Raw genomic sequence first — 12,971 nt, 5'->3', positions numbered from 1 at the left:
GCTTTGGAGAGTAACCACAGATGCCTTTTAAACTTGAAGAGAGAAGGTAGACTGGGCTTCGTGAAGGATGTGTGAGAGCAGAGGAGTCTACTACATTCCAAGAGACGTTGGAACAAGATTAAAAGTGGTTGATGTGGTAATATTGTCCAGGCCTTCTCCTCTGCCTACAGGGATCACATCTTTTTTTGGCAAAATGGGAAGTAAAATCCTACAAGTTAGACCCAGGAGACCATGGGAGTACTGGCAACACTGACAGATCATTTTTTCCAGTTTCATCTTCCTCTTGACATCAGCGTCAAACTACAGTTCTCTTTGAAGGCCTGACTGTGTGAAGGACTCCAGGAAGGATGTATGAGCAGAAAAATCCATCTTATGGTAATGATCAACAGTCCTAAACTGCTTTGTTGGAAACAAAGCCCATTCATTCCTTGGCCTGTATATTTTTTCTCACTACACAGATTTTGCAGAGGAGAGGAGAGGAGAGGAGAGGATTTAAATGTGTATGTATACATATATGTATGGGTCTGGCGCAGATTTTAATTTTTACCTTTCACTGATTTTACTGAAAAATTTTGCACAGCAAAATAAGTTGGGCTTTTATTACTCTGAGTAATTTAAGAGAAGGGGCCCTCTGCAGACTGTTCCCTTCCTTCATGAGCTAAAACCGCTTAACGTGTGAAGTTGTGTCCTAAATTACATTTACAGAAGGAAAAAATGAAGGCAGCTAGGAAATACTTATGAATGTTATTTAAGGTTTGCAGACTTCCTAGACCCTCCCCCAGTCTTTTTAGGTAGGTGTTACCGTAGATCCCCTTACATCTTTCTGCCCTGAGGGGTCTTAACTTACTTTTTTTATGGCTCTGGATGGCTGCTACGAACAGCAAAGTAGCAGTTCTGACCAGCCTTAGGCTGAGAACAGTGGAAAAAGAGAAAAGGAATAGTTTTCCTTTTCTTTCTTTTTATGATCACCCAAATGAAATTTGGCTATATTCCCTCAGTGGGAAGTTATTCTACCCCTTTCAGAATTTTCCAGCCCAGTATGACAAACCTAAAAACCCCAAAAAGTAGCAGCACATTTATGATTTTTTGGAATAAAATCTCCTTTCCCCTGTCTAGTCTCAGTTCAGGAAGGCCACGTGTGTTAGTGGGGGAAAAAAACCCCTTTTCTGGTGCAAACTCATTAACAATATTTATAAAGAGCACAAGATCATTGTGACACCAGGCAAGCACATGGATCTGACTAGATTACAGCGCAGTCTCACAGAAAGCAAAGAAAAAATGTAGAAAATCATCAGTCACCAAAAGAAAAGTCTTCTGAGAGAAATATTGCGCTTTAAGAGAAGCAAATTCAACTTCAAGTTACAATTAAAGAATTAACATGTGTAACAAAGTGGTTAAAAGGGCAACAGAGTGGTAATGCTGCAATGTAGAAATGTTTCAACTACTTTGCTTCTTCTCCTTCAAACTGCATTACTTTTCCAATTTTTTGCTCTTAAAATGTCTTTTGATTAAGCCATTACTATCAATAGTGATCACAACAACCCTACAAACGTTTAAACAAAGCAGGACATTTGTTTGGGGCTTCAAAAAAAAAAAAAAGGAGAAATATTAGAAAACAATACTATCAAAGCCTTTTTCTTAAAACAACTGTAGTAACACTCTTTGAATAATTAACCAAAACCACATTCAGCAAGTTCAATGAGTGAAAAGCACACTTTTTAAAAAAGCCAACTTGGACAGAATAAAATACTTGTTTGCCAATACTGGTAGTTGTGGAAAGAGACTGTATGGCCCAAAAGGACTCTGGAGGTTTGCCAGGTTCTCACCTGCAGTGCAGGCATCTCTGGGGAGAGGTGCTCCTCTTGCACTCCCCGAGTGGGCTCTGGGGAGGCCAAGCTTCCAAGGAACTTGGTGTTTTCCTGGTACAGTGGTAGCAAGAAGGGCACCTAAACCGCAGGAGCCTAAACTGCCACAGCTCTGCCAGGCAAACAGAAATGCACAAGCAGTGAGACTGCTCCTGGTGGCATCGGCTGCATTGTCACTGAGGAGGCTGTGGGGCAGAGCTGCACCAAGAAGTGGTGAATCACAAGGGCTCAAACTGTGACTAAATAGCCAAGTCTTTTCAGGTTGCTGTCCGATTTAACTTTCAGTTCTTGTTCTACCTATGTCCATGCCATAGATGCCAAGCCTTGTTTGCATGTTAGCTGCCATGGGACACTGCCAGAACACAGACATCTCAGAATCAGTGTCTTTATTCAGACCTGAGCTCTTTCATTTGACTCCCTCTGAGTCCTTCTTCAGGAGAAACTAATATCCCTGAGCTACTCTGACCTGCTCTGCAGGCTCACCTGGCAATTGACAGGCTACTGTTTCATTGCTGTGACTGCTAGAGAGCTCAGTGCCATCTCTGAGGAAGCAAAGGGCTTAGCTGTTAATGAAAGATCCTGGTACTGCCACGCTGTGAAGAATTTACCCTCTTTTTGGTAAAGAAGTGTGCTTACAGCTTCATGGTACAGAAGAGTAGACAAAGGTTGTTTAAGATATCAAAAAGCCCTCTGAGCCACGAGCCTGAGCCTGGGAATGCCTTCATGGAGATCATTGTCAGATAACAGTGAGTATTTGGGCTCAGCCTGGAATAGAACAGTACCAAACCAACCAGGCTTGGTTTGATGCCAAGCCACATCTGTGTCACATGTTTTGTGGGGGACAAAGCTGCTCCCTCAGAGGTGCTGCTGCTCTGAAACCACAGGCAGTGAGGCCCTGAGGTTCCCTCAGCTCCTCTGCCCCTTGGTCCCCCTCCTGCCCCCAGGGAGGTGACTCCCTCTGTACTGCCCCACTCACTGGTCCAGCTGGGCAGGTGGCTCTGCTCCCAGGAGTGACACCACCCTGCTCCCAGGCTGCTGCCCGGAGGGACTTTGTAGTGCAAGTGACTACTTTGGTTTATTATGGCCTCTGGGCACTTTGTAGGAAAGATCCCAGACACCTTCAGAAGAAGCTGAAATCATTGAGATCAAGTGTGAAGTGCTCAGGCAGGGAAACTCCCAACAGCTACACAGACCCACTGCCACCCACACCAGCACCCACACTATGTTTTCTGCCAGGTCTTCAGGTTCAACAATCCTAAAACAGATGTTGATACCTCGCAGGTCTTCTACCTTGGTTTCATATTCTTACTGCACCTAAGGCCATGAAAACTTGAACGCCAACATATGGTAACAGGCCAGGCTTGAGTAAGAAGGAGAGCATAACATTCTCCTTGACTGGTGGCACTGGAGCTGCCCAGTGGGGTCCCAAGCTCTGTACAGCTCATGTAACTTGTGCTTAATCAGCTAGGGCCTGAGGGCAGATGTGAGGGACAGTGATCTCAGCTCTTGTGGCACTGCAGCTCTGAAATGTAGAATGATTCAGAAGGGAGGCATGAGCCAAAGCCAAATTGTAGAGGCTGTTGCAGCATAATTGACATATTCAGGATGTTTTTGGGTTTCTGTTGAGGCAGATGTGCTCAAAAGCCCTTTTTAGTTTTAAGTTTTTCACATAAATTGAACATTAAAACCTGCCATTCTTGTGCAGAGATATGTCAGTCCCTGCAGTTTGTAAAGTAAAAAAGTGTTTAATGCAAACGGAAAACACAAAACTCCGTGTCAATTTAAAGAGTGTCTAGCCAGGTCCTTGGCTCCCTCCAGTCTGCACCTCATGGGAAAGTGTCTCTACAGACAGGGAAGCCAGGACTAGTGACCTGCCATGGGGCACAGAGCAGCACAAGTCCTGGCAGAAGTGCTGTCTACATCCTTTTTCACTGATCTAAATTCTACTTCCTATTTCTGTTGCTTTCACCCACCTGTGTGTATCTTCTCCCTGCTGATATTTGAACACTCACAGCAAGCAGGTGTCCCTCTCTGGCCTGCTGGACAGGTACTGGGATGCTAGCCCAGGCTTGGGATGAAAGCAGCAACAAGCATTTGTGAAGTAATGAGGTACAGGGGGGTGAGTGGACTGTCCATTTGAAATCATTTTACACTTCTGTGGATCAACACCTTCAGTGCTGAGCTTCTGACAGGAAGCATGCACATGTCCTGATGCCAAAACAGGGCTGGTTGTAGCAACAAGTATTTTAATTAACTCTGGGACTTCTGTCTTTCTATTGAGAAACAGACATTAGTGAGAGACTCATAATGTCTTTTGAGACTAAACTAATAAAATTTTCCTAAATACAGGCAGAGCAAAACCTGCTGATGAGAGGGGACCAAAACAAGCCAAATCTGCAGGCCTGTAGCTGAATTCTGTAGCTCACTCACTTACCTTTAGTTATTTAATGAACAGCTCTGCATGTGCCTGTTCCCCTTGGGTAGGCCATATGTCAGGAAACATCAGCTAACCCTGTCTTAAAGGAAACTCTTAATCTCCTTTATTCCAACCAACCTGCAGCAACCTGGCAAAGGCCACAGCCAAGGCTACACAAATGAAAGGATGTGCTTTTGAAAGGCCATGGGCAAGCAAATCTGTTAGCTGTGGACCTTACGTACACTCGATTTTTTCCTACCTCTCCAGTGAAAATGTCTCTGCTGGTTGTCTCCCTGGAGACAAGCCAGTTCAGATTTCTGAGCCTGCTCTGAAAAGTGAGATCTCGTGTTGGATGTGATTTGCCCAGTGTTTCTGACTTTGCTCTGGCACAGGTTTGTTGAAGATGGGCCAAACACATTTTCAGCTGGCTCCCTCGAAGGCCTGTATGAAGGAAATTCCTTTACAGTTAAAAAAAAAAAAAAAGGTATGTTCTAGCCCTCAGATCTAATTCTTACTCATTTCCCCCCTGTTCCATCTCTGACATCTGCAGCTAGAGCGTGGGAAGTGCTGCCAGGTCAGTAGGGGGTGTTTGTGGGTAACTCAGGCCAGGGTGTGGGTTTGGCTGGCACGGTATGGAGCAGCTCAGCGCCAGATTTCCCTCCTGTCCTCTCCCCCTTGGTGGAGACTGGCTGGGATGTGTTCTCCCAAAGCTGTCTTGTACAAAATCCCTTGTACAGGGATTTTGAGGCAGGACAAGCTCAGCAGAGCCCAAAGAAGCAAGCAGGAGGAGTCGTCCTGGGACTCTGGATCAGACCCTGCTCAGGTGTGACTGAGGAACCTACAGAATGGGAAGAATTCAGAGGGGACATATTTCAGCCCTGATGCTGTGCGCGACTTTCCCTCCCCCCTGCTCTGTCCCCACCCCACCGATCAGCTTCTTTAACATGACAAAGAGCCCGGAGGAGCGGGCCACGGTGAATATTGCGGTCCCAGGCAGGGAATGGCCGGCTATAAAGGCCTGTCTGCGCTTCGGGGCTACCTCAGCTCGGTGGTGAGACCTGCCCCCAGGTGAGGGTGACATCTGCTCTGAGGTGGGGGACCCGCCCCTTCAGCTGCTCCCCATGTGCGCGCACCTGGCGCTGCCCCCGTACCAGGCGCACCCCGGCGGGGCTGGCATGGGGTACCTGGAGTTTTACTGGAACTCGGCGGGGGAGGCCGGACAAGCCCCCACGGCGGCCGGGCCTGCGGGAGCCGCCGGGGTTAGGCAGTCTCCGGAGGCAGGAGGGAGGAGGCACGCAGCAGGTAAGGCCTTTCAGCTAAATCCTGGAGCTGATCCCCAGGATACCTCTGGTCCCAGGTCAGGCTCAAATGACTTGGAGTGAATTTTTCTCTCTCCCTGCCTTGGTTTCCTAGTGTGTGACCTAGGCAAACTGCGGTGTGGTAGGCAAGGAGGAGGGGTGACCTTGGCCAGTCACGCCACTTTTCCGTGCTGTGTTTCTTGGGTGACTGTGGACCGGTTTCCTAAACCTCACCAGAGCCTGCAAGAGTCGAGGCACTGTCAGATCTGTGCTCCAGGCCGAAGGGCAGTGTGACTACTTGGTCTTATGGAAGTTCATGGTTCTTGGGGCAGGAATGTCTGAGCATCCTTTTAGTTAAGTGCTGTCGTGCATGCTGTCGAGAGAAACAGATCCTGGAGATACTTCTTGTGGCATCCCTTATCCCCTTACAAACTCCTTGCACCTTTTATGGGCTTATTAAATATGAGCCAAGGCCTGCTCTGAATTACTGGGTGCTGGGAGATCTGCTCTGTTAAATCTAGCATTGTTACTCACTGGTTCTTTCATTTTGCCATTTTCCTCTATTTCCCTCTCCTCTCTGTGCTCTTGTTGCTTTGCCTTGTCCTTTTTTACCAAAAAGTCCCAGGCCTCACGGCAGTGACATTTTCTGTTCCTGCCATTCCTCTCCCACTCCAGTGAGTGGCAATAGAAGAGCTGATAAAAGCAGGTTTTCACCCAGCCCCACATTGTGGTCAGCAGGGCAACACTCCAGCAAGGTAAATTGGTGGGAGGAGAACCAGGTTTTGGGGTGCCACTTTCAAGCTGTCAATTGCTGTAGAAAGCTACAGGCTCAGGCAGAGTGACTATGGCTACTTGGCACGTGGCTACCTGCCATGTAGCTTGGAGAAAGGCTTGGGTTCTCTGCGTGCTGCCTGCCCGACAAAGGCAGCAGGCAGATGGACTCCTTTGTGCCCCTGGTGGGCCTGGTACACAGACTTAAACCCCGTCTTCAAACACTCTCCTCTGTACTTCTCTCAGAGAGAGCCCAGTTGTGGAAGTCAAAGGGCTTGTGGGAGTGGGTCTGTCACAGGCTTGCATGTTCTGTCTGTTGCACTGTTTGTGTTTCTTGCTTCCTCTCTCCTTTACTCTCTTCTCATGGGCGAGGGAGCATTTTTGTCCTGAGCTCGAGCTGCGCATGGGGGTTTCATGGGGGTTTGGGATGACAAGTCGAGCAGGAACCTGGGGGAGCTTTAGTTTTACAGGGTCTTGCTGTGGGTTCCCACCTAACAGGAGACTTTCCTGTTTTCCAAGCCCATGTTCCCAGCATACTCATTTTCTGCCTACAAGGTTTTTACTGCACAGAGTGCAGGAGCCAAGCATCCTGTGATCCCACACAAAGTTTTAGCTTCCCATGCTGCCAGGTCACGGATGTTCAGCTTCCTCAAGGCTGTGCAATCTAGCCCCATGCACATAACACCACAGGCCCTTGCACCTCTTCTGCTGACAGCCTCTTCCTGCTTGTAGACAGAATCCCTTTGCAGTCCTCATGGCCCTGCTCCCCAGCACTAGAAACCTGCCCCACTACACCCCTAGCTGCTCACCCAGCCCCTGCTCTGGGTTGTGTCCTCTCCTAGGGACAGCAAATGGCCCCGAGCAGGCAAGCCTCGAGTGGCAGGCACCACAGAGACAGGCATGGCTCTGTAAGGAGAGTAACAAGGGGAACACTACCACAGATGTGGACACCTTTCTGAGGTCCAACAGCACCCCAAGGCTTTTGAGTGATTGCTTAGTAGGCTCTCAGCTTAGGATAGAAGAGGGAAAGGTTTTGTAGGGTGGGTGGGAAGCCCATTCCTCCAGGGGACATCAGTAACTTTGCACTGGATATATGTTCTGGAGGTTGAGGAGGGTGTCTCAGTGCCACAGCTCTCAGGGTGGCTGGTAAGGAGGTTGGGAGACATTTGGGCTCAGTAGTCAGAAGGTAGGTACTGAAATGGCACTGCCCCATTCACTACACTTCCAGTAGGAGGAGAGGGGATGGATTATGCAGGACAGTTTGCCAAGGAGTAGCTGGAGGAGGGAGGGATGGGCAGATTCATCACTGTAGTTAGGGGAAAGAGGAGTGACTGGTATCACAGCCCTTCAGTCAGGGTTGCCCTGAGAAGGTCTCAGGCTCTCTCAAACCCCAGTAATCTGGCATCTGACACATTTTCTTATTCCTTCAGGCTGAATGACTTTGCGTCTTGGCAGCTTTTGGCTTCACTAGTAGCCCAGATTGTTCAGGAAGCTTTTCCTTTAGGTCTTGATCTCAACTTTGCCATCAACAGAGACCCCTTAAGAAATGTACCGAGACAAATGAGAAGGGGCTTGAATGCCTTCCTCTGCACTCTTGAATTCTGTCCCGTATGTCCCTGGTACAGAACTACTGGCTCCTTTCACCTGTTTCACATATCCACATTTCCTCTCCCTCTCCTTCTCCATGTGAAATTTCTCTCCTTCATTCTTCTCTCACCAAAAGCCCCTCTTAGACAAATAGGTCCCCCCACCTACATGTGTTTCCAGTAGTGGCACAGTCTGTGGTGGGAGACAAAGGCAAACAGGACTGAGCCAATATCCAATGCCTGATGCTCTCCACCAGCTGCCGTCACTGTGAGCACTGGCTGCTCTGCCCCACCATGCACCCTGGTTAGAGTTTGTTTTGTCTCTATTGAGTGCCTTGGTATTGCTGGGCAGGCAGTTTTGGGGAGCCCAGCCACCAACCCAGAGCTGTGCTTGCAGTCATGACGAGGCCTTTTTACACCACACTCAGACTGAAATATTGATGAGGCCTTCTGGAGGAGGATAGTTCACTGTGAACCAATGTGCACCACTCTTGCACCACTCCCTGCCCTGACTTTTCTTCCTGGCAAAGGGGAGCCATGAGCATCCCGGAGGGGACTGACCTGGGAAGCTGCTCAGTCAGTGCGCTTGTCTGTGCTCACAGATCCATGAAGAGAGGAGGGTCACACAAACCTTTGCTTCAGGAAAGCTCCTGTCTTGTAGGCAAAGAGCTCTACAGCAGGCAGGGTGCATGCTCATACCCTTACAGCTAAACATTTTGTCTCTCATACCTTTTCTCATTGTCTTTTTATTTATAGAAGTATCCCCACCTTCATCCAGTTCTGGGAATTTCAGCCAATTCACACCAGATTCAGCCACCAGTCCACATTCATCATCCTCGTCCCCACAGCCTACAGCTAAGTCTCAGAAGGGCAGAGAAAATGGCATGGAGGGGCTGAGGAAGACCAAGAGCCGTACAGCTTTCTCCAAGGAGCAGCTGCAAACCCTGCACCAGCGCTTCCAGAGCCAGAAGTACCTCAGTCCCCAGCAGATCCGGGAGCTGGCTGTTGCCCTGGGGCTCACCTACAAGCAGGTGAACACAGAGACTTTGACCCACAGTATATTGATCTCACAGTGGCTGAGTGGTCACATAAGGAAGTGACAGGATGGGAAGATGAGCCCCCAGCAGGGACTGAGGCAAAGGTGCCAGCTAACAGTCGCTCCCCTGCTTATTCATGCCCAGAGATCAGAAGTACTTTTGCGGATAGAGGGGTCAGTGGCACCTCATTTGGGCCTCCCAAGTCAGGGGTCAGTTAAGGGTTCTGTTGCCAACACCTGTAGTAGAATTGCAAACCCAGTGATGAATATGTTGTTCGCCACAAACAGTCTCTACCCTGGGCTTGACAGCACTTCACAGATTTTTCCATGCACTGTGAACTTCACAGAAACCCTGGCATGCATCAGTTCTCTGAATCGTGGGGCTGTGACATGCTGAAAGCTCTTGCTAGTGTCTCCCAGGACTTGTCTTGTCCAATATCTAATAATGTTCCACACTCAGCACTGCCTGGCTGCTTGACACCTGCTCCCCACTCCATGTGGGTGCTGCTAGGTTCACACATCACTGCCCTTTGGGGTCTCTGCTGATCTCCAGGTAGGTTGCATGTAGTGAAATGATGCTGCCTCAAATTATGCCTTCATAAAGCAGGGGAGGCTGGGCAGTGGGGCACAAGGTCTCACAGTTACAAGTCCAAAATCTGCCTGGAATATGGATCTCAGAGCTGGGCATGATGGCCTGAATGCCCTGGGACTAAAAATGTTATACGTGCATTGTAAGTGCACACGTACAGCACACACTGAACTGGTTCTGTCAGGAACAAGACAGGTGGGACAGTCTGCTCTTTCCCTCAATCCACATCCCTGCAAAGGCTGCTTTCACAGCCCAGACACAGCCCGGGGGGAAATGGCCCTGGAATTCGCCCCAGCAAAGGAGCTTTGAATTTGGGAACTGCTGGGTACAAGGAGCAAGTCTGTCCCTTCTCTCTTCACAAGTATGCAGAAACAGTGTCTTAGAAGTTTGCCTGTAGTGCAAGGGGCTTGTAGAGGTGTCAGTGGATCTGATTTAGACCAGTCATTCACCTCCATGATTGGAACGAGTCGATTTTTCACAACTATCACCGTCTCCTGACACAGATCCACCCCCTCCCCCATCACACAGTTGCACTAGCCACCTGCTGAGGCTGCTAGACAGACCTCTCCCCGTGGCAACAACCCCCAGGAGTTCTTAAAGGCTTTTATCTGCTGCTACCCATGTATCTCTGCCATCTGGTCACTCTCCCTCCGGTTCTTCCGGCTTGTGAATTTGGTAACATTTGTTCTTCCTTCGCCTTTGCTGACGTTTTCTCTGCTCTCCCTTCCCCACCCAGGTGAAGACTTGGTTCCAGAACCGGAGGATGAAGCTGAAGAGGTGCCAGAAGCACAGCCTGTGGAGTGAACGGGCTCAGTGCCTCACGCAAGTAAGAACATAGCACATGGCTCATCATGGCTCTTCTGTCTAGGCAGTTCAGTCCTGTATTTCCTCCTTGGGGGCAATTTAAGCATAAAAGTGTCAGTGTACCCGGCCTCCTGGTTTGCTCAGTGGGCTGGGTATGCCACAGAAATGTTTCCAGGGAAAAGCTCTTTCCCTCCTATGTATATATAAATATATATGATTGTGCATCCACCCCTGAGCTATGGGAATGGACATAGTTCTTGCCCTTCATGCCGCTGCTGCTGATGAGGAGACAATATGAAATGTGAAGGGCCAGAGCCCTGGTACGTGTCAGGTCTGTGGACACCGGTGGAGAAGCTATGTGTTCTGACCCGCTGCCTTTTCCTTTCAGAGTGGCTTCCAGACCAGTACCTACCTGGATGTGCACCCCAAATTCCACCAGGGCTACCCCATCACTGCAGCTGGCAACATCCAAACCATGCCTGCCCCCCGTCAGCACTATGGAGCAGGGCAGAATGCTTACACAATTGTGACCGGCGAGGATGGAGGAGTCTTTGGCAAAGGCGGGGGGACCTGCAGTGTCCAGCAGACAGTGGGCTTCATTGCCCAGCACAAAGTAGACTTTTACCACAGCTGTCCTGGCAGTGTGGAATATCCAGCCTCAAAGACAGGTGATGGCTGTAATTTTCACCACTCAGCCACAATGGGGGCTCCTTTCCCAACCACTGCCAGCCATCATCTTTATCACTCCTAAGCACTGTGGATGTGGGGTACTTGGGCAAATCTTGTTCTCATTTCTCCCTTTGTTATTTGTGTGCAGTCCACCTCAGGGACACCTTGTAGCTAGAACCTGTTTTGGCATCCAAATCTGTGCCTGCAGACACACAGCCGTGCAGATACCCGTTTGCCCCGGTACGCACACACAGCCCTTCCTTTCTGTGCCCGTACATGTGCACACACACAGTCCTTCCTTGACTGGCACAGGCAAACAAGCTCCCTTATAGCAAAACCCAAGATCTGGCTACCCAGCTTGTGCCCTCAATCTTCTTAATGATGGATCTTGTAACTTGTCTTAGAGGAAGCACAGATTCCTTTGGGGATCTCATTTCTATGTATCACTGTACAGTTTATGTGTACATAACACATGAAGCCAGGGGCTGTACGGAGAGGTGCTGGTCATGTACCTTTAACTGAAGTTGGAGAAGTTATTGCCATGTGCCAGTTATCCATCTGAAGTGTAGGCCATCAGTTCTGTATGTCAGCCATGAGGTGAAGTGATGACGTGTTTAATGGAGATGTGACAAGCAGCTTGCAGAAAGGCTGGTAAGATGATCTTTTAAGCCCTTCCTTCTAGTCTGTATCTTGCTGTGCCTCTCCTTGAGAAAACCTAACAGTGCATTCAATTTGGCAAATAAAAAAAAAAGTATTTTTTAAGATGCAGTATGTATTTTTCTGTATCTCTTTTTTCCCACTGCAATAGAGCATTGCAATATAAAAGCCAGATGGAACATAAATAGCTACAGCAACCACATGCCATTGTTATTTGATGCTGAAACCATAAACAGAGATTTTTCTCTTATAAGTGGATCAGCTTCATAACTCTTGGCAATGCCAGGTATCTCAAGTCAAAGAAACAGGTGAGTAACTATCACCCACCTTAAGAATTTTCCTGATCCAGCAATATTGAATATGGGGACTTTCATGGAGGTACTATAATTTCTAAACTTAAAACTATGTAGCTATCTAAGCGCCTAAAACCAGGTATGTGTAACAAAGTAATAATAGGCCTCCAGTTCCCAGAGTCACAGGTTTTCTATCACTCTTTTTCTGTCACTCTTGGATGATGACAATGAATTTCTCTTAATGCAATGAATTAGCTTCCATGGTTAAAAAAAATGAGCATAAAATGAAGGCAGTGATTTCTGTGGCTGGAGTAATAAGAGGCATGGTCTTCTATTGGCAAAGCCGATTTCTGTCTCTGTGCCTCATAGCTGTTTGTTCCCACTCCCTCATGCAGACACTCTGACCCTACTGTAAACTGCATGGTGTGCTGACTTTGGTTGTTTTAGTTAACCTTCTTCACACTATCTAGGATGGGGCTGTGTTTTGGTTTTGTGCTGAGACGGGGATTGATAATACAGAGATGTTTTCATTATTGCTGAGCAGGGCTTGCACAGTGTCAAGGCCTTTTCCGCTTCTTATTATCTCCCTGACAGCGAGAAGGCTGGGGGTGCACAAGGAGTTAGGAGGAGACACAGCTGGGACAGCTGACCCCGACTGACCAAATGGATATTTCATCCCATATAACATTGGGTTCAGTGTAGAAAGCTGGGGGAAGGAAGAGGGGGACATCCAGAGTGATGGCCTTTTTCTTTCCAGGTAACCATTACATGAGATGGGGCCCTGTTGTCCTGGAGGTGGCCTGCCCATGGGAAGGGGTGAATTAATTCCTTGTTTTGCTTGTTTTGTGTGTGAGGCTTTTGCTTTACCTATTAAACTGTTTTTATTTCAACCCACGAGTTTTCTCACTTTTACTCTAATGATTCTCTTGCCCATCCCAGCGGTGGGGAGTGATCAAGTGAGTGACTGCATGGTGCTTATTTGCTGCC

The 12,971-nt window shown here is 48.4% G+C and overlaps 1 protein-coding gene across 1 annotated transcript; it reads left to right on the top strand.

Moving 5' to 3' along the window:
• Positions 1-5,402: 5,402 nt before the first annotated feature.
• On the top strand, positions 5,403-12,047 carry LOC121662633 (homeobox protein NANOG-like). Its single transcript, XM_042023995.1, has 4 exons — positions 5,403-5,583; positions 8,693-8,967; positions 10,298-10,387; positions 10,754-12,047. The coding sequence occupies exons 1-4, from the start codon at positions 5,403-5,405 to the stop codon at positions 11,114-11,116; spliced, it is 909 nt and encodes a 302-aa protein (XP_041879929.1). The 3' UTR covers positions 11,117-12,047.
• The last annotated feature ends 924 nt before the right edge of the window (positions 12,048-12,971 follow it).

This window comes from Corvus kubaryi, unplaced genomic scaffold (genome assembly GCF_017639235.1).
Source record: "Corvus kubaryi isolate FWS band 111438036 unplaced genomic scaffold, C.kubaryi_AGA036_p1.0 37260, whole genome shotgun sequence".
In the NCBI taxonomy this organism is placed as follows: domain Eukaryota; kingdom Metazoa; phylum Chordata; class Aves; order Passeriformes; family Corvidae; genus Corvus; species Corvus kubaryi.
The sequence above is the reverse complement of the archived record's forward strand: the minus strand, read 5'-3'. Positions and strand labels throughout refer to the sequence as shown.

Excerpts from the sequence above, each read along its gene's own strand:
- LOC121662633 (XM_042023995.1), top strand. The coding sequence starts at position 5,403 with ATGTGCGCGCACCTGGCGCTGCCCCCGTACCAGGCGCACCCCGGCGGG. Across the intron at positions 8,968-10,297 it reads TGGGGCTCACCTACAAGCAG|GTGAAGACTTGGTTCCAGAA; the intron begins GTGAACACAGAG and ends TTCCCCACCCAG. Across the intron at positions 10,388-10,753 it reads GGGCTCAGTGCCTCACGCAA|AGTGGCTTCCAGACCAGTAC; the intron begins GTAAGAACATAG and ends TTTTCCTTTCAG.